Source organism: Littorina saxatilis, linkage group LG6, assembly GCF_037325665.1.
Source record: "Littorina saxatilis isolate snail1 linkage group LG6, US_GU_Lsax_2.0, whole genome shotgun sequence".
Classification (NCBI taxonomy): Eukaryota; Metazoa; Mollusca; class Gastropoda; order Littorinimorpha; family Littorinidae; genus Littorina; species Littorina saxatilis.
The window spans coordinates 36,687,929-36,709,021 of NC_090250.1; the positions used below are offsets into that span (position 1 = coordinate 36,687,929).

At 40.3% G+C, this 21,093-nt stretch overlaps 1 protein-coding gene across 3 annotated transcripts in view; it reads left to right on the forward strand.

The window, feature by feature from the left end:
- The window catches only part of LOC138969150 (golgin subfamily A member 4-like), a 45,995-nt gene extending 27,128 nt beyond the window's left edge, over positions 1 to 18,867 (forward strand). For 2 of the 3 annotated variants that reach the window (XM_070341865.1, XM_070341866.1), the window contains exons 10-20: positions 137 to 331; positions 1,945 to 2,109; positions 3,455 to 3,670; positions 3,989 to 4,147; positions 4,547 to 4,607; positions 6,092 to 6,203; positions 6,585 to 6,721; positions 7,309 to 7,448; positions 7,930 to 8,130; positions 8,998 to 9,141; positions 14,143 to 14,739. In XM_070341865.1, the coding sequence (XP_070197966.1) occupies positions 137 to 331; positions 1,945 to 2,109; positions 3,455 to 3,670; positions 3,989 to 4,147; positions 4,547 to 4,607; positions 6,092 to 6,203; positions 6,585 to 6,721; positions 7,309 to 7,448; positions 7,930 to 8,130; positions 8,998 to 9,141; positions 14,143 to 14,550 (1,938 nt within the window). In that variant the 3' untranslated portion in view covers positions 14,551 to 14,739. Of the gene's footprint in view, positions 1 to 136; positions 332 to 1,944; positions 2,110 to 3,454; positions 3,671 to 3,988; positions 4,148 to 4,546; positions 4,608 to 6,091; positions 6,204 to 6,584; positions 6,722 to 7,308; positions 7,449 to 7,929; positions 8,131 to 8,997; positions 9,142 to 14,142; positions 14,740 to 17,090 lie in introns of those variants that run through there. The other variant, XM_070341867.1, reaches the window with a different exon arrangement.
- Positions 18,868 to 21,093: the final 2,226 nt, after the last annotated feature.

Sequence of the window (21,093 nt, forward strand, 5' to 3'; positions counted from 1 at the left end):
TTTCCATTAAAAATAAAATATTACACAAAAATGGAAAATTGTCTTTGGCAATGATGATGAGGATGATGATGATGGTTAAGATACACTACAGAAGATACACTACTTGACTGATTTCTATTCATTTCCCGTTTCTCAGACTGGCATGACGGAGCGCACTCAGGAGTTTGAGGAGCTGCTGCGGACGGAGCAGATGGAGAAGGAGGAGATTGTCCGCAAGGTGGAGGAGGAAAACCAGGAGAAGGTGCAGGCCTTGAGGCACACGCTGCAGCAAGAGAGGGAACAGAGTCAGCAGCAACTGGATGAACTCCGACAGCAGACTGATGAGATGAAGGTAGGAATGACAGTGGTGAAGGTAGGCATTGCAGTGGTATCTGTGGTGTAAGGATGTCTGGGGGGGGGGGGGGGGAGGAGAGAGAGAGGGGGAGGGCACCAATGGACCTGACCTGGGTTTTTGTCTTCAGTTTGTTTTATGTAGCAAGGGAAAACTGCCAGTGTTGATTTTTGTATTCAACAGAAGCTTTGGTTCTGAATGCACTGATCAACCAAGACCTTCAAGAAATTGACAAAACACAGAATGGTAAGATTATGGAAGTAAAAATGTTTACAAGAAAACAATTCAACAATTAAACACTCCATAAACTTATCTTCCTTTTTTACATTTTGTCAAGTTTTGACTAAATGTTTTAACATAGAGGGGGGAATCGAGACGAGGGTCGTGGTGTATGTGTGTGTCTGTCTGTCTGTCTGTCTGTCTGTCTGTCTGTCTGTGTGTGTGTAGAGCGATTCAGACTAAACTACTGGACCGATCTTTATGAAATTTGACATGAGAGTTCCTGGGTATGATATCCTCAGACGTTTTTTTCATATTTTTGATAAATGTCTTTGATGACGTCATATCCGGCTTTTCGTGAAAGTTGAGGCGGCACTGTCACGCTCTCATTTTTCAACCAAATTGGTTGAAATTTTGGCCAAGCAATCTTCGACAAAGGCCGGACTTCGGTATTGCATTTCAGCTTGGTGGCTTACAAATTAATTAATGACTTTGGTCATTAAAAATCTGAAAATTGTAAAAAAAACATTTTTTTTATAAAACGATCCAAATTTACGTTCATCTTATTTTGCATCATTTCCTGATTCCAAAAACATATAAATATGTTATATGTGACCCTCCATCACGGAATGAGTCGCATGTCACCTTTGCATGATTTTCATATTTTTACATTTTCCTAAAGAGTTTTTTATGCTCTATCCAGTGGTGAAAACCGTTTTAAAAAAGAGCGAAAACTGTTTGAGTTATAATCCTGTGACTAAGGTGACCCTCACACTGTTACCAGACACTCCCCGGACTTATATTGAGCCTAGCGCAGAACCGCACGAGGTGACATGCGACTCATTTCGTGGCGGAGGGTCACATATATGGATTAAAAACAAGCTCTGAAAATTAAAAATATAAAAATTATGATCAAAATTTAATTTTCGAAATCAATTTAAAAACACGTTCATCTTAATCCTTGTCGGTTCCTGATTCCAAAAACATATAGATATGATATGTTTGGATTAAAAACACGCTCAGAAAGTTAAAACGAAGAGAGGTACAGAAAAGCGTGCTATCCTTCTCAGCGCAACTACTACCCCGCTCTTGTCTTTTAATGTGCACCACACTGAAATTTCTCTGTATGAGATAATAAAGTATTCGTATTCTTCTTGTCAATTTCACTGCCTTTGCCATGAGCGGTGGACTGACGATGCTACGAGTATACGGTCTTGCTGCGTTGCATTGCGTTCAGTTTCATTCTGTGAGTTCGACAGCTACTTGACTAAATGTTGTATTTTCGCCTTACGCGACTTGTTCTTCTTGTTTATTTTTGTTCTTTATTTTGGAATCTTTATCTTAGCAGTCTTATTTTACAAATTTCTCTAAGAAATGAACGTCATCTGTCACAGGTGCAGCTGTCGGGTTCTGTGAAAAGGACAGAGAAACTGGAGCAACAGCTGAGTGACCTGCAGACCCAGAAGTCGGACGCTGTCCAGCGACTGGAGAAGCAGGTGCAGAAGCAGATGGACATCCTCCACCACAGCGACGAGGAGAAGTGCACCCTGCAGGCCAAGGTGACCACTTCATTTCACATTGTCATTGAGGAGTTTCAGCCTCGGGTGCTAGCTGTAACCGTAGCCGTAACCTACATGCAGCCACCAGGTGACATTAAAAGCCGGCGCAGAGAGGCTGGCAATAATGTTTACACTTACACTTTTTGGTTGGCTCCTGTGTTTTCACTGGAGCAGTCTTTCTCACACCTAAGATTTTAATATAAATGTACAATCTTCTGTGCATTTCAAAGCTTCAGTTGCATGTTTTTTGGGGTGTTTGTGTGGGTCAAAATCAGTGCTAAAAAGTTGGTGTGAACCATTTATTTCTCCCTGGTTGTTATTTCAATAAAAATGGCGATTTCAGCATCCCATGTCTGTCTCTAATTAGGCTGGTGGTTTACACTACATCTGATGTTTTTGACAGAAGTCAGACATGCAGCTGTATCTCACATCAGTTGTAATTCTCACCTAAAATGGGTTTTTTTGTTTTTGTTTTGTTTTCCTTTGCATTTGAGCTATGAGATATTTGCCCAGAATGGTTTTTGACTCACATGCGAAGCAAAAGTGAGTCTATGTACTCACCCGAGTCGTCCGTCCGTCCGTCCGGACGTCCGGAAAACTTTAACGTTGGATATTTCTTGGACACTATTCAGTCTATCAGTACCAAATTTGGCAAGATGGTGTATGATGACAAGGCCCCAAAAAACATACATAGCATCTTGACCTTGCTTCAAGGTCAAGGTCGCAGGGGCCATAAATGTTGCCTAAAAAACAGCTATTTTTCACATTTTTCACATTTTCTCTGAAGTTTTTGAGATTCAATACCTCACCTATATATGATATATAGGGCAAAGTAAGCCCCATCTTTTGATACCAGTTTGGTTTACCTTGCTTCAAGGTCAAGGTCACAGGAGCTCTTCAAAGTTGGATTGTATACATATTTTGAAGTGACCTTGACCCTGAACTATGGAAGATAACTGTTTCAAACTTAAAAATTATGTGGGGCACATGTTATGCTTTCATCATGAGACACATTTGGTCACATATGATCAAGGTCAAGGTCACTTTGACCCTTATGAAATGTGACCAAAATAAGGTAGTGAACCACTAAAAGTGACCATATATCTCATGGTAGAAAGAGCCGATAAGCACCATTGTACTTCCTATGTCTTGAATTAACAGCTTTGTGTTGCATGACCTTGGATGACCTTGACCTTGGGTCAAGGTCACATGTATTTTGGTAGGAAAAATGTGTAAAGCATGTGAGTCGTATGGGCTTTGCCCTTCTTGTTTTTTCATTCTCAGTGACTCTCTATAAGCCACAGTCCCAGTATCTGTAACGCCAAATCTGTTGTATGCTTTGCAGGTAGTGGAGCTGGAGGGAATGATGAGTCTGCGTAAGTCAGAGCTGAAGACACTCAGATCCACGCTAGAGCAGCAGATGAGTCAGCGAGGGCAGGCCCAGGCTCGCCAGTCCCATCTGCAGATGGAGATGGACATGCAGAACAAAGCCTTTGAGGCTCAGATCCACAAGCTCTCTGAGCGTGTGGCCACACTCACCTCTGAGAACAAGAGCATGCAGGTAGACTGAGAGAGTTTGGTGTGCATGTGTCAGTCTGTGTCTCTGTGCAGGTCTGATCGAACTATATTCTGTCCCCTCACTTGTTTGTGCCTGCAGCCTTTTTGCCGGATCTGTTTCTAGTTTTTGACTCGTCTGAGTAATCAGCAACTGAGTAAGGCATAGTAATGAGTGCTGTTTGGACATATTGACGGCCTGCTGAGTAACAAACAGTCGCCAGTTCATTGTCATTCTGTTCATGAAATAACTCCTTGCATGCTGCCCCGTGGAAAAGTCCTTCTGAGCTTAGCGCTGATCGCAACCTTGCTATGTGTGTGAAAGGAGAAGGCTTCAGAGAGCAGCCAGAAGCTAGCAGAGCAGCTGAAACGGAACGAGCGCAAGCTGAAACAGAACGAGAGCCAGCGCCAGGCGACAGAGGACCGTCTACGTGTGTACATTGAGAAAGAGGCGCAGTGGAAGGTGGACTCTGAGAAGCTGAAGGTACCTGTGGTGGTGGTGTAGTAGCTGCTTGGGTGTTAGCTGGCCAAGATTCATAATTATTATTTGTGTAGGAAAGAAAACTATGCACATTAATTATTATATGCATGCACATACGCACACTTTATATAAATTTTAAAGCTAGCAAACTATCTGTTCTCACATAACACCCAAGAGAATAAAAATTATAATTATAGTGTTAATGATGACTTTATGTGATTGTTGAGGATGATAATAAATGATAAATTGATGATGATGACGATGATGATGAAACATAATGATGAAACATGATGATGGTGGTAGTGATGAGGATGATAGTTGTGAATGATGATGTCTGTACAATGTGAAAATGATGACAAGTAGATGAAGGGAATGATCCTGGACATATAGATTACTGTGCAGGAATTGACTGAACGACTGGAGGAACTGGAATCCAAGAAGAAAGATGCAGTTTTCTCTGCAGGTACGTTTGACCATTTGGAGCTTCTAAAATTTAGAGAGCAGGATTTGCATCTGTTTATGTTTTCAAAGACAGTAGAGTTGTGTTGTGTTCCTCTCTTGTTGTGCTTTTCTGTGTACACTGATGCGATTATTATTGTTCATGGTGACTTGACTCTTATTTTGACAACCTCATTGACTAAGAGATTAAAGCGGCATTGTTTGCTGAGAGTAAGCAGCAGAGAGAAGTGTTATGACTTATGTGTTCGCCTTTGAAACTCAGTATTCAGATTTGAAGTAGTATCACGGTTTCAACCGCCCTGATATGGCCCTTCGTGGTCGGCTGGGCGTTAAGCAAACAAACAAACAAACAAAATCACAGTTTCAGGTGTGGTTTTAAACTAGAGGAAACGAGGATTCAAAGCTTGTTTGCTAAAAAAACAAACCTGTCTAAACACATTCTCTTCTCCTCTACGGAAGAAAAGGCAAATGATTCAATTTCAATTACCTCAAAACCAGACTTCCAATGTCACAGCCTTATCATTGAGCTATTCTGCAATATTGTAGCACTGTTTCTGGTAAGAAGGTACATGTTCACATGTGGAGTTTACCTCTATAAGGTTACAAAGCTTTGTTTGTGGCCTTTCTCAGACTTGACACATTCACATAGATACGATTTTTCCCTAAATTTCAAAGCCCCAAGCTGAAGGGTTTCTGTTGGTCAAAATCATGGCTAATAAGTAGGTGTAAAGCACAGCTTTTCTCACTATTATTAATTTCAAGAACCAGATAACAATGAAAATCTACTCACCAGAAACATGGACAATAAACGACAACAAGAGGCGAAGCCTTCAAGGCTCACGTAAGAAATAGACAAACAGTAACACAAACTCAATCACTCCGTCACACATACACACCCACACACACAGTAAGCTTAGGTGACACTGTGCAAGAAAGAGAGACACTAGATCTAGATCTGTCTGTCTGCATGTAGCCTACTTACAGGGACACGACTGCCAAATAGTCTCGGCCCGCTCAAAATAACAATGACCGAGACCACACACACCACGCGAGAGAGAAAGACTACAGGGAGGCATGCCGTCATGATGCATTAATTGACGTCAAACACTTTTGACCGTGACGTAATCTTATGCGAGCTTTATCCATAGTCTTGGATAACCACTCACACATAGACTCGGAAATGTTAAAGTTTCTACCACAGACATACACACACACGCACGCACACACACACACACACACACACACACAAACGCACAAACGCACAGACAGACAAAGTTACGATCGCATAGGCTACACTTCGTGAGCCAAAAATACGTTCTGTGTCGTTTATTGTCCATGTTTCTGGTGAGTAGATTTTCATTGTTATCTTGCTCTTGTTCTTCTCACCTGCAGTCCCTGTTCTTCTTCTTATTAATTTCAGTTAAAATAGAGATTTCAGAATCACATGTGTGGATACGTGTGAGTTTTACGTGAATGCTGATGTTTCAGGGAGCCAGAAGCTGAGCCCCAACGACTCGCTGGACTTGCCCAGCAGTTCTCTGCAGCACTACAACCTACGGTCCCAACACAACCTGCATCTGGAAGGCTCCTTCACTAACTCGTCAGTCTCTGTCTATACACAATCCTAGTCTTACTTTCAGGAATTGATTTGTATGCAGTTCCGCATAAATAAGCTTTTCCTGTCAATCTAAAAGTGAGTGATTGAGCAAAACATGAAAAAGCCAATTTTTGATGTCCAAATGTAGACATTTTTCAGCTTTCAGCACATTTCTCATTAGCCATAGTTTTGCTCAAAATATGAGTGAATCAGAATGGCTAATGCTTAACATTGACAGGGTTTGCTCTGATGGACACAAGTTTATCATCAAAAATACTATATCAATACTGTATCAATGACTATCATTAGCAATATCATATGCTTTTCTGAAACTATGAGTGAAGCTTTGTGCACATTGAGTGATAAAACGCTGTGTGTTTGCAGACTGCCTCAAACCCCGGGTGCAGCAGAACAGCAGATGCTGGCCGCCTTTGACCCCGACACATCTGACCTCAGCCGCAAGAGTGGACGCTACAGCATGTACTCTGTTGGTTCGGCCAAGTCAACCGTCTTCCTTCCAAGTATGTTTTACTCCCTTGTTGGGGCTGGGTTGGTAACATAGAAGTCTTCTTGTTCTGGGAAGTTCACTGTCTTCCTTCGAAGTATGCTTTGGGGCTGGGGGCTTGGTTGGTATAATGGGTGATGATGTAGGGAATATGAACATAGAAGTCTTCTTGTTCTGGGAAGTTCAGTCTTCCTTCCAAGTATGTTTTGATTTCTTTCTAGTGAGGAGATTTGAGGGTAGTATGAACATAAGATCAAAACAAATTTAAAATGGACTATGACAAATGGATATGGTAGAGAATAGGAAACAAATTGCACAGGGAAAGGAGTAGAGGGAACTCACTAGCAGAAGACAGCTGATGAAGAAATGACCAGTTGACCAAAAAATCAACTATGATTCATGTGCTATACTTTGGTTTATATATCAGCCCACACAATTTATAGAATTGTGTCTTATCATACTCTCTACGTGGAGAAACTTGTAATATTTTTTGCTACTCTTCAGCTGGCTGCTTCATTTTACGTAGCTCACTTTTGTATATGATGTTACTGATCATACTGTCTGCTTGGAGACGTTTACATTCTATTTTTTTCTGCTGTTTAGCTGGAACAGGCAAGATGTTTTCTTGTGAAGATGAGCCCCCAGAAAGCCCTAAGTTTGAGTGGGGACGTCTGAACGAGCTGCAGCGACGCAACACTCTGTGTCCGCCACACATGAAGTCTTCCTATCCAGTAGAAACACAGGTGAGTGAATCGGCCACATGTGCATGGGAGCGTAAAATGATACCTGTGTCAAATTAATTCAAATGTTCTCCCGGTACAAGGAAAGCTGTTATTTGTGTATGTCCAAGTGGGTACATGTTTTTATCTTCTGTAACACCCCTAGAAAGATGTGGGTGGTTTACACAGGCAGGAAGAATCATCAAACAAGAAAGGTATGTTGTTGGAACGTTACTTTAATTATGACCAAACAAGACATTATGTTCACAAATATATCGACCCAGGGGTCTTTTAAATTAAGTGCACAGACAAACAATAATTACACAAACCTTATCTTGAAAAAAATGTTGAGTCGCTTGCAATGAAGACAAGCGAATCAGTCCACATTTTTATATGAGAAGAGTTGAGGTTGAGTTGAGTGTGAACAGGTACCTCAACCCCAACTTGGATTACAGGCAGGAAGATTGTATCGTTTTACCAAAGGACTTTTGTTTGGTTTCTGCAGGTTGTGAAGGACAGACAGTTTAACGACGACGCCATGCAGCAGGCCAGGTATTCTGACGTCCATGGGAAGAGAAAGGCATCGACTTCCTCCAGCACGACCACCAACGACACATCGTCACGAAAACGTAAACCTGACACCATGGATGTGGACGAGGGCCCCGTTCTGCTGGCCATGCAGCCAAACACACAGAACTCCAAACAGGTAAAACAAACTGATTTTTATTTTTTACTTCTTTATATTTCGGGGGCACCATTTGTCCTGGTATTTGTTATTTGTTGTTTTGTCAGATTCCTGCTCTCTATCTCAATTTTTGCAAACGTTTTACTTATACAAGTAAAACCTGAACAACAAAGGGACTGTGGTGAGATGAACAGAGTTAAAAAAACAAGAGAATTCTTTTACATATATTAAGTAAAGTTTTCTTGGAAGTCCTGTGAAAATAGATGATGTTCAGAAATACCTCTGTCAAGAGTTTCAAGCGCTGTGACAAGAGTTATGCCCCAAACAGCGAGGCAAGCGAATCAAAGTGACAACACGCTGCTGACTAGTTTTTTTCTGCCATCATGCTTGAAAATCCTGACCGCTTTATTTCACGAATAAGTCTTATTCCCACTCTTTCCACTTTGCACTGAGATAGGTTGTAGATGTAGTAGTTTGTATGAGTTTGATGACTCAGAGGGAAAGGATGCACTAAATGCTCTTATTCCATGTAAAAAAAACAAAAACCTTGACGGATCTATAATGCTTCAATGGGATAAACAGGAAAGAAGGTACCTTGAATCCAGCCCGAGAGACCTACATTTTCAGATTTGTGTGTGTTGTGTTAATATAATGTTTCGTGGATTGAAAATAGTTGATAGACCTTGAACGCAGCCAGGGAGACCTACATTTTAAGGTTTGTGTGTGTTGCTTTACATAATATCTGGTGGGTTGAAAATAGTTGATAGATCTTGCGTTGGTACCTTGAACGCAGCCAGAGAGACCTACATTTTCAGGTTTATGTGTGTTGTTACGTAATATCCTGTGGGTTGAAGATAGTTGATGGACTCATGAATTTTGTGGCTGAAGGCACGGCAAGGGCCAGCGTATCAGAAACCTGGTCCACCCACCCCACAGAGCGATCATCGTCGCAGACACTGCGGGAAGCAAGGCACGCCCAAACGAACTCCCCGACGATCACCTCGTCATGTCGCTGTTGAGAGAGTCACGCAGGTACCCTTCGCCTGCTGTCTTCTGCTCTTTGTTCCTTCTTTTGCCTGCTGTTGAATTTAGATTTATTGTGTTCTTTTCGCTTTTTGGCTCACCTGAGTAATCAGTGAGTCTTTGTAATGAGCAATGTTCATCAGTATGGACAGGCGGGTGGCTGTCTGGTTGGCAGTCTATCCATGAACTAAAACCTTAACTTCGAGCTTTTTGAAGCTATAGCTTTGAAACTGTACACACTTCTAAGATTTGATGATCTCTCGATTGACTGTCGTCATATTTCAATGTCACAGCCGGGTCAAGTTTGGTTCATCAAATAGAAAATAATTGTTTTCTTAACATTTATTTTAAGCTGGAGCTTTGAAACTTGACATACTTTCAGATTTTGATGCCATTCAGATATGACGCAATCTGTTTGATGCTTGACAAATTTCAAGGTCACAGTGGGGTCAGATTTAGGTCCAAAAAAATAAAATACTTTTCTTAATTTGTTATGCTAGATCTTTGAAACTTCAGACTTTGAGGGTTTGATGACCTGTGGACATAAGTCGGGTCGATCCTGGTCAAATTTCAAGGTTGCAATGGGATCGAGATGCGGTCAATCAGAATAAAATTATCATTGTCTTAAACGTTTATGAAGCTAAAGCAGCAGATAATTGCTGTCTGATTCTTATTACTTATGGCGATGTTGAGTCGTATAAGCATTTGTTTTTCGTATTTCCTCTGGCATTGGATTTTCTTGTGACTTTCTGTTTTGCTTTTTGTCTGCTGATAAGATCTGTATGCTGTTAACGTTTTGTGTGACTGCCTTTGTAAAGGATTACTAACTCTTTCGAAATGAAGTAACAATGTTATTTAGTGGCTCTGAAAGTGTAACTCTTGAACTTGTTAAAAATCTCTTGCTCAGACTCAGTCTTGTAAAGTAAATGTGGGATTTACTGGTGCGATTTGGTCTCCCTGGTTGTATGGCTCTTCACACCCAAGCACACACACGCACATACACAGAGCTTCTTTCTTTGTGTGAGCTCTTCAAGCTGTCACTGAAATCAGCACAGGAATGTTTACTGCTGGGAGACACACTAATGGGGATTGGAGGGTGAAAAGGAAAGTTAGTCACCCGAAAATCTCATTTCATTGGATAATTGAGTTTTGTTCAAGTTGATTGTTACAGACCAGATCAGTAACTATTTACAGGGCTAAAACCTTTATTTCACACATTCCAGAATGTGGCTTGTCAGAAAATGGTTCGTCATTTCTGTGTAATAATAAACTTGTTGATTGTGGTTTGCAAATGTTTTTAATTTTCTGTATGTCTTTGCCATCTTCAGCCTGTGTTCTGTTATTCTCAACATTTACCTTTCCTGTAAACATTAAATGCATTTTAAATGCGAGAATAGGTTCATCTGTGTCATCATTAGTTGTTGCTAGCATTACATGTATTTTTTTTTTATCTGAACTGAAAATGTATCTTTTCTTTCTACTAACACAATAACCCAGATTACTAGAAGTGTGCATTTGTCAAGCTTGCCTTCCTGTGTCTCTTAGTCTTACTTCTGTATGTACTGGTAGCTACTAGATTTGTATAAAATACTCCAACTTTGGTTGGTGCTCTGGACTTTGTCAAATTACCCCCATTTTAAAACTCCTTTTTAAGACCCGATTTTCTCAGATTTGTAGAGGTCTTAAAAGGGGGTTCCACTGTAGCTCTGCGGATTCCTCTCACTGCTCTTCTTTGTCACAGTTCTGGTCCTTGATTCTTTTCCGCTTTCTGCAACAAGATCTTGCCTAACTGCTTTGCTATTTTCCCGAAATCTGAAATGCCTTGTCTCTGGTACTGCGTTGTGAAACAAATCTGACAGAGTTGGTATGATGCTTTTTTACCCAAACTAATACATGTATTTTTTCATTTCATATCAACCACAGCAAAACCAACAAACACATTATAAGCTTTCTTTCATTCATTTAGAAATATAGTGTAGGTTACACGCATCATAAAGATTTATGTTAATGAAGGTTTATTCTGTGAAGGACAATGCCCATGTATACATGTACTATGTACACAGTACAGACATGAATGAACAGGAATACTCTGCATTTATAAGTATGTGTTGAGTAGTATTGTTGTGTTAGCACAGTGGAACCTTTCTTTTTAGACCCTCCATTATATTTATTCATACAACTCCCTCTATTATAAGACCAAATGTTGTCAGACGTTTTCTTCATACAGTGGTACCTCCGATGAGAGGACCCCTCCCTTATAAGGACGCTTTCTGTTGTCCATCTCTCTATTATCCCTACCAAAATATACCTGGTCCTGTCATGAAAGGACACCTGCCTTATAAGGACGCTTTCTGTTGTCCATCTGTCTATTATCCCTACCAAAATATACCTGGTCCTGTCATGACAGGCCACCTGCAATGTAAGGACACTTGTGGCTGGTACCAAGGGCGTCCTTTCATCACAGGTACCACTGTAGTGTCACTAAATTTACCTCCATTTTAAGACTCCCACATTTCTGACATTTCACGAGCTGTTTAACAGAGGTACCATTGTAGTCTATTATGTTAAGAGTGTGTTTTGCCTAATAATAATAATAATAATAATAATAGTATTGGAGATTTATAGAGCGCTTGACGTTCTCTAAGCGCTTTACAATGAAAAAACATACATATAATATACATACAAAGCAAAGCGAAAAAGCATGTGCAGCAGCATTCAGCACACAAGTGAACAACGAAACACTGCATCAATACAAGCTGCAAGCATACTAACACAGGCAAAACATTCAAACATTCAAACACCTGATCAAAAATGCACCAAACAAAAATTATCAAATTACTGTGTGTTTTAAGGTTTGATTTGAAGGAACAAAAAGTTTGGCAGTGAGTCATTGAGTGTACATGTAGTAGGATAACACTGTTCAGTGTTGTATTACTCCTGTAGGGTGAATTTTGCTCATCCTGTTGTGTAATAATTTTGGTTGATGACAGCTTTAAAACTGTATATGCTGACTGTTGTAGCATTTATGGTTTTCTTGTGACTATCACCTTATGTACAATGTTTTTCTCCAGCCCTTTATTATGTACATACGTGTGGTGTGTGCACAAGGCCTGTACACTAATAGAATTGCAGTCTTCGCAATGACTGGTTATGTAGTGAAGTACCTTATTTGACGGACTACAAGCCGCGACTTAAAAAAAAAAAAATCACATTGCGGCTTATAAAAAGATGCGGCTAAAACGTTACCTAAACTTGAATAGCATTCACCTAATGGAAGTCGCCGCGGATTTTCATTTCGCTCGATTAGCGATTACCGGTACTTTATTAGCTCTCTACTCAAGACTCGGCGCTTTTCTCTTTCTTTCGCGAATCTTCGTTTGTCAACAAGTCGTCGTGACAAGATAGCGTACAGAGAAACACCGGATGTATCAGGATCTCGCGCGCGCGAGTTTTCGTTTTTGTGTGTCTCGCGATAGTTGGAGGAGCGAGAGCCGCCATGTTGTGTTTTCGTCTGCTCAAAATGTGCGCAAAAGTCGTAAATCATCCAAAAAAAGCTTATTCCGGGCGGGACTACATGTGTGTGTTGGTTACAAATTGTGTGTGTGATATTTTTCTTCAAACTTTTCTTCTTTGTTTCACTTGTTTATTCTCGGAGCCGATTTCGCCAAATACCGTACTTTCGTTTGCCTGGTTGTTTTGATTGATTGACACGATCTGATTATATTTTTTTCGATGGCGGCTAATATAGTGACGCGGCCTATACGTGGCTCGTCCCAATTTTTTTGTTAAAAGTCGGGGGTGCGGCTTATAAAACGGTGCGTCTTGTAATCCGTCAAATACGGTACATGTATTCAAATGGGATCTAAAAAAAATCCTATGGCATTGCTTGCTTATGCTTATAGGAATACTGTTTTATTGTTTTGAATGAATGCCATTTGCAGACCTGTTTACCAGTACGATTTGGGCGTATTTTGTACGCCAAATTATTATCAGTACGCAAATACGCGACACACGCACAAAATACGCCTAAGAAACAAGTCTAGAATACGTTTTCCGGTGTTGGTGTGCTGATTACGGAATGGTACAACTGATACCGGTTTCGGTCGAAGGGAGATAACCATGACAGCGAGTCTTCAGTTGTGGAAACCTTGTTCAGTTGTTGGCACATGCGATCGTCTGGACAATCGTGGCAAAATGAAGCGGAAAAATGTGCCAGTTTCGGATGACTGTACCAAATCTAAACAGCAGAAGCAGCAGATTTTCTTGGAGAAATATAAGAAAGAGCCAGGAATTTTGGAGTCTACTATGGGAAAAAGTCATGCACACTGCAAGTATTGTAAATCATATTTCTCCGTTGCCCATGCTGGGAAATATGACATCGAACGACACTGCAGTTCCAAATCTCACCTGGACAAGGTTGCTGCAAAGAAATCCGCTGAAAGCTGCCAAGGAATTATGAAGTTCATTCCCGCAAAGCAAATCCTGCCAGAAGAAAAGGCTGTAGTCCGTGCTGAAGCAATATTTTGTGAGATGATTGTAAAAATGAACTTGCCACTGTCAACCGCAGATGTTATTTCACGAACTTCATCTTTTCATTATCAATCTGTTTGGAAGACACTGCTATAAATTTTTGCTATAAACTGACAGGTAAATAAAATTGTTTTATCCCTGTTGTATTGGAAGGAGTTAAATTCTGAAGACATGCTATTCTTACACAAACACGTTTGCACCCACGCGTATATTTTCCCTAGCCCATATGGCTTTGCTTGCAAAGTACACCAACTTTTTGAAAAATACACTCAACTATTTGGGAAAGTACTCATGCCTCGGGTTTAGGGTAAACAGGTCTGCATTTGATTATATATCTCAATTATTTGCTGTGAGAATGGGGGGAGGGCTAGAACCTAATTTCCACACTGTTCAGCCGCTGTACCTATGATTCTCGTTGCTCCAGTGTACTTTAACATCCTGCAAGCACTATTTTTAATTTAACTTCATTCTGTTGTGCAGGACGCAAGACGAGAGAGCGTCGCCTTTAACTTGGGCTTCTCCCCAGTCAAGACGAGCGGGCCCAATCGACTCATTCGCCAGAAGACCTTCTACTCCAAGGGAAACTTGAACAGCGGCTCGACCGCCATGCCAGCCCCCTCCTCTGCCTCCACCCCTGCAAACCCCAAACCCAAAGGATCTGTCAACTCTAAGCCCCCTCAGTCTTCAGCGTCAAAGGTGAGACGATTGATAAACAAATTTGAGACCAGCACGCCTGTCAGGGCGCTGTTTTCATCCGGCAAAAAGAGTTCTCGGTCCCCATTGAAAAAACTTCAGAGGCGTTTGTCGTTGGCTGGGACATCGCCTAATAAGATTCATCCCAGCCCGCCTTCTCTTTCGTCCTGCCTGTCTTCTGGATTTGACTGTTAGATTAGCCAGCGTTAATGAATGATGCCTGATATAATATGTGTCTGTTTTGAGAAGAAAACTTTGTATTTATTTATGTGTTTCGAGTTTGTTTGCTTATTCATTTGTTTGTTTGTTTATCTATGTGAAGGAAAGAGTTGTTCCCTGGTTGTAGCTTCTTTGTGTACGTGTGTCGTTTTGATCAGAAAACTATTTAGTTATTTATTTGTTTGCGTGTTTGTTTATATATTGTGTTTGTTTGTTTGTTTGTTCAGTTTGATTATTTATGTGAAGGAAAGTGTTATTTTCTGGTGTCCCCCCACCCCTTTGACAGTTGATTTGTTATTTAAACAATTTAGTGTGTCTCAGAAGTTATGCCCTGCAATTATGTATACACTACATAACTGTTACGCAGGTAAAGACTAGTTTGACTCTAGTCACTAGTTGTGGTATTTTTATACTTGGATCTGTTATCTTCATTATTGGATTTTTGTAATCTCCTGCACTCTTTATTATTTACCTGAGCCTGTTTTTTGAAATCTAATTTCTGCTCTCTATCCATTCGCTTGAGATCTTGGGAGTTAATTAATAATTGATATTCTTTTGGATTGTTTATTTTTCCTGATTTTTTTCATTTGTAGTTTGCTAGTTTAGTTGTGTAGAATGGGGGGGGGGGGGGGGGGTGGTTACCCTGCATAGTATAATGTCTGTGTCGCTTTTTTCTGGTACTCGTGTAGCTGCGTTTATTGCTGTAGTTGTATCTGTTCTAGGAGATTGGGTCCCCATAGAGATTAATGGTATGGTGCATTTTCAGCATTCACACACCTTTTTGTTGAATCTGCACCAAGTTTTGACCATTCCTAAACTGATTTGTTGTGTTTGTTACTCGTTAAATATCACATCCTTTGCCTTTGTTTTATCACACACACACACTAAAACCAGTTGCCTATCATTTCTTCTTATTTAGTTCTCCCCTTTCTTGTTATATTTGATTATTTGTTCTTTCTGTATTAACAAGTGTCTGTCCATAACATTGTTTGGACATGTAACAGCATGATTCATCATCGTTTGTATCAATTGTCTTTAACTGTGTTCAACTGACCTTTTTCTGTTTATCTTCCTTTTTCTGAAAATCTTCCTTTTTCTGAAAAGAAAAACCTATGTTTTGCTTTGTTTCATCACATTTTGTTTACCTTTGAAAGATACACTCCTGAACGGATAAGTCATGTACAAGAATGTGTGTGCGAGCTTTGCTTGAAGTCAGAAGGTATGACAGTTTAGGTACATCTGCGCAAACTTGGCATGAGCTTATTTAATTTATTGTGGCTGATGGATTACTGCAGTTACTGGTACCTATCATGACATTATTCTATCATCCGCAGTAAGCAGCCAGGCTTAGTTTGGTGCCAGGGATTTTTGCTAGGATTTTCGTTTACTTTCTCTTGGTTCCACATAATTTTCACTTACGCTTAAGTCCCTTTGTTTCTCAGTTCATAAGCGCTCTGCCTCATTTGATCAAGATAATCCCATTGGCATCATCTTTTCTCCATCATGAACATTGTTGGCTTTCCTGCCATTGAAATAATTATTGGCAATGCCAAACCACATACCTGAATGGTACGCGCGCGCGCACACACACACACACACACACACACACACACACAGTCTTAAGTCTTTAAAAGCTTTGAAAAACTTGGAAAAAAGACTCCCACTTTTTTAGCCTTAAAAACTGTGTAAGATTGACCTGGGTATGTAAAAGTTTGTTAAATTTTCTGTGTGACTCAAATTATTATTTTTTAAAGCGTGTGCCCACTGTGTGAATGTACAACCTCCTTTGTGAAGCAGCAAAGAGAAAGTAGATAATTAGGGGGCATTACTCAGTTTCTTTAACCTGCATTAAGTACTTGTTTGTCATTTTCATTTTTATCTTGGATTGAAACTGATAAGTTGCTGATACTGTTGAATGCAATGTTAAGGTTTGTTATGAGGTTCCTTAAAGGTCTTTAAAATCAGTGCAAGATCTGTTATGGTGTGCTCGATAGTTTGAACAGTTTAAGGCTGGGTGGTATTTTAGATTAGACTTTTGAAGACACAATGCAATCATCTCTGACAGTCAATTTGTCTTCTTGTTCTTGTAGGTTTGAAAAACATGAACTATACTCTTGGATTGTGTTTGAGCTGTGGCAATCCACAATGCACCATGCAGACACATGCATACAGCAGTATGTCATGTGCCACAGACAGACAGGCGCACCCGTATACACACACACACACACACACACGCACGCAAGCATGCACGCACGCACACACACACACACACACACACACACACACACACACACACACACACACACACACACACACACAAACTTTCTCTCTCTCTTTTAGAGTGTGCATGCACACAAATCTAATTGCTTACAATGACCCTGTTCACCTGTAACCTTAATTCTGTCTGCAGGTTTGCCGTATTCCTGGTTCTATTGATAAACATTATTACTATTATATGCAGGTAAACAAAAAAATAACGCTTATTTTTTTAGTGCTGTTCTGTTTGTGTGTTTCAGGGGACAAGAAAACCACTAGGAACTCGCAACGTTCTGCAGACTCCTTTGTAATTAATTTCACTGTACAAAATGAAGGTTTCAGCTTAACTTATGGATTTTCTTTTGTCAATTTTTAATCTTGGTGCCACTATTTAAGCAATTTATCTTGTGCATGTACTGAAGTTCTGCTATGAGAACATGTGTGAGAAAAAATGTGACTGTTTATTTAGTGAAGAAATATGATCACAACTGTACAGGACTGTCTCAAGTGAATGCAGTATGTGAAGTATGTTTTGTGAGTTTCTTCATCATTTGACTTTTATCAAAGCAAGCCATTCTGCATTTGGGGTACTCAGGCATGGGAATTGTCCGTGAAATCGCGGATTTCTACGAAAAGGAAATTACTTTTCAGCGAAAATAAAAAATTGTCCGCCGCAAAAAAAAAGGTAAATTAAATTATATGTATACTATTCTCTTTATCCAGTATTTGCTTACACGAGAACTATCAAAATATTGGTCTAAAATGCTAAAATTCGTTTTCCTTCCGGGGGGCGTTGCACCCTCTGGTACTCCCCCCCCCAACGGGGCTCGGCCCCTGGACCTCAGCCTATTTTCAGAGTTTTTTCTATTTTGGAATTCCCATGCCTGCTACTTGATTGAAAATGACTTGTTTTTATGCTGATATTCAACAGGGTCGAAAGAAAATGTGGTTTTCAGTAAATGCATGTGCTGCTTTTGTGTGTCAGAATACTGATACTTTTATGTTTTTATCATCTTTGAAAAGCTTTGATGTTATGCTAGAACTACATTTGTTCAGCCTTTTTGTAACTGTGTGAGTTGTGTTCTTGCATTGATGCCTACTTTTTTGCTTACTGAAGACAGAAAACAATGAAGGAGTGATGATAAATTGTCATTTTTTTGTGGGTGACAATTTGTTTTTTAAACAAAAAATATGATTCTTGTCTTCATTTGTTGTGTCCCTGGATATTTATTGCAGCAGATCAGAAAAGGGAAAAGAAAGCAGAAATAGGCAAACATGTCTCTTCTTCTCAGACAAGTTATGTTGTACTATAAGTTCTGTGTTTGCACTCTGTGGCACAGTAGTTTTGAATTTTACAACGTTGTAAATCATGATCAACTGAGACACGAGACCTTATGAGACACGTTAAAAGTGTTGTTGTTTTTATAACTGTTTTTACGTACATGCATGCTGAAAATAGATCTTACATGGTTGTGAAATAACATAATCTCATTGACTTTTTCATTGCATGTTTGTTTGTTTTCCATCACGAAGAGAAGAATGCTTATGTAAGTGGGTCTTTCCTTAGTTTTGAGTTTAAAGGGAGGGGGGGGGGGGGGGGGATATTGAGATTAACGTCCATTAATTCATCCCGAGTGCTTTCAAGTGAGATACATACATGTAGTAGTAGTATTTTGTCACTTATTTATTAGTATCCTAATGTCTGTTTTAAACAGATCAGTGTGTAGACATGAAAATGGTTCGATTATTCATACAATCTGTCTACATTAGCACCAACAGGGGAATTGTCTATTTTTCATTTGTTTGTCACGTTTTATATTCCTCTCTCTCTTTTTCCACCTTCTCTCTTGGCCTCTCTCTGCGCATAATGCATTTTGATTTCAACGTTTTTATTATCAGCACTCTGTATACATGTATTTTACTTGGGTTTTGCACAGTGTGTGCACAACGGTGGCACTATTAATGTGGTTAGATATAATAAGCACACTTGTTTTGTGTCATTGGCATGTTTGAGACAAATTACATGTCTGAAGCAAATGGCATTTTGTTCTCAATGCATGCATGTACCAGTGTGTGTGTGTGTATGTGCGCGCGCAGAGCTATCAACTTTCAGTGTTGCATGCTATGTTGTAAAAGAAAATGATAATCTGTTATCCCAAGCAAAACAAGAGGCGAAGCCTTCAAGGCTCACGTAAGAAATCGACAAACAGTAACACAAACTCAATCACTCCGTCACACATACACACACACACACACAGTAAGCATAGGTGACACTGTGCAAGAAAGCGAGACTCTAGATCTGTCTGTCTGCATGTAGCCTACTTACAGGGACACGACTGCCAACTAGTCTCGGCCCGCTCAAAATAACAATGACCGAGACTTTCAGTAATTCCTTCGCGTGACGTCTAACCCTCTTACGTCATAATGTGACGTCTTCAAATGACGAAATGTTAAAGTTTCTACCACAGACATACACACACACACACGCACGCACGCACAGACAGACAAAGTTACGATCGCATAGGCTACACATACGTGAGCCAAAAATTGCTAAGCTCAAACAAACAATCACAAGCATGCAACAGTTCTCTTTTTCGTGAGTCCTTGTGGTACTCATTTCTACTTCTCACTGTGTAGCTGTCGGAATATGAATCAGAAAACATTGTCCACACTGAAAAGCAGCACTGCAGAAACTCAGTCTAATAAGTATGTTCCAGCTTTCTAAATAAACTAAACATATTTTCTTGTCAGATAGCATGGATTCAATTTTTGAAAATGCTACACAAACACACCATTTGCTACGCTAAAAATTATTTTTAAAAATCCAGATTGCTATACTAGAGGCTTCAAAAGGGTAAACAGGTAGTGCACGGGCATGCGCGCGTGTGTGTACTAATCTGTTAAGCTGCTGGAAAAAAATAACTAAAGGGAAGTAATCACATTCCGTAAGTGGCATTATTCATTCATGCCATGGTGACGGTTATTCCCCTTGCATCGCTGGGTGTTTCACAAATTAATCGGCACCATGAAGGACTTCAAAACTTCACTCAACCGATGGTTGCAATCACTCGACCATGGAATAAGTTCGCCTTCTGGCCTTCGTCATATTTGTGGAGCAGGGTTGTGAAGGTGAAAAAGACACAAACCCGAAGAAGGCAGAAAGGGATTCATTAAGAAGAGCAACAAACGAAACCGAAAAATGATGGGGGTATTGTCTGTTGCTGCACTTGTTTTGGCGTGGCTATAAGCATAGTGACATGAATTTGATTGGTCAGTATTTTTAGGCAAAGCACATGTTCTCAGCAAACAGAAAACAAAATATTGGAAGCGTGAGTCACGCTACCCAAAAATAAAATCTTTTTTTACATATATTTTTTTTCTATAATTTTTTTCCCCATGGTTCATTCATCATTTGACATAATTTTGTATCGAAATCTAACCATAAGATTATTGAAAAAAAGCAAAAATGTAGACGACCACCTTTAAATTAAAACCGTGCGAACCGGCTTACCCAGGAGCGCGGGTGTCAATGTGAATGAGGTGTAATGATGCTCCTCATAAAATTAATTGTCCACGCGGGAAGCGCTGCAATCTTTTGCCAACATCCATCTGTCCCCCACACATCCCTATTTTCATTCATCTGCAAAATTGAGTTAAGAAGTAACTTGATCTTAGTTGCATCAGTAAAGCTCTGCATGCGGGTGGTCAGCACTGAGTTATATGGTTGTGGTCACCCTATCAATGCACACACAATGGCCAGCGGTCAATAAATTCACTGTCCACACAATTCCACGTGCACATGTTCACAGCTGCAATGTTCACACAGCCGCTGACTCAGGGTTCAAGTGACTGTCCACACGATGTTGTGTCAGTTTTCACTGCGACTGCAGCGTTCAGTCCCTGCAGGTTAATTCATGCAATAAATTCATTGTCCAGACAATTTCACGTTCACACAGCAGAAGCAATGGCCGACCCAAACGTTATTTCCCACACTTAATTAATTGAACACCCAATCCCTATCCTCCCTCCCCCCCCCCCCCTCCCCCTACCATTCCCTTCCATCAAGAGTTATCCCAAGTGGCACGTTTGCGGCACGGCCAATGCCCAGTGGAGCGACAAATGTACCATAAACGTTTATTAAATCGGAAATACGGCGCACACGCTCGGGTCGTGGGGACCCTGAACTCTGAAACGGAAGGGGCGAGTTGTCGGTCTTTCTGCCTCTGTTGACTCGAAACGCGGAACGTTATGTCCGCATCTAGC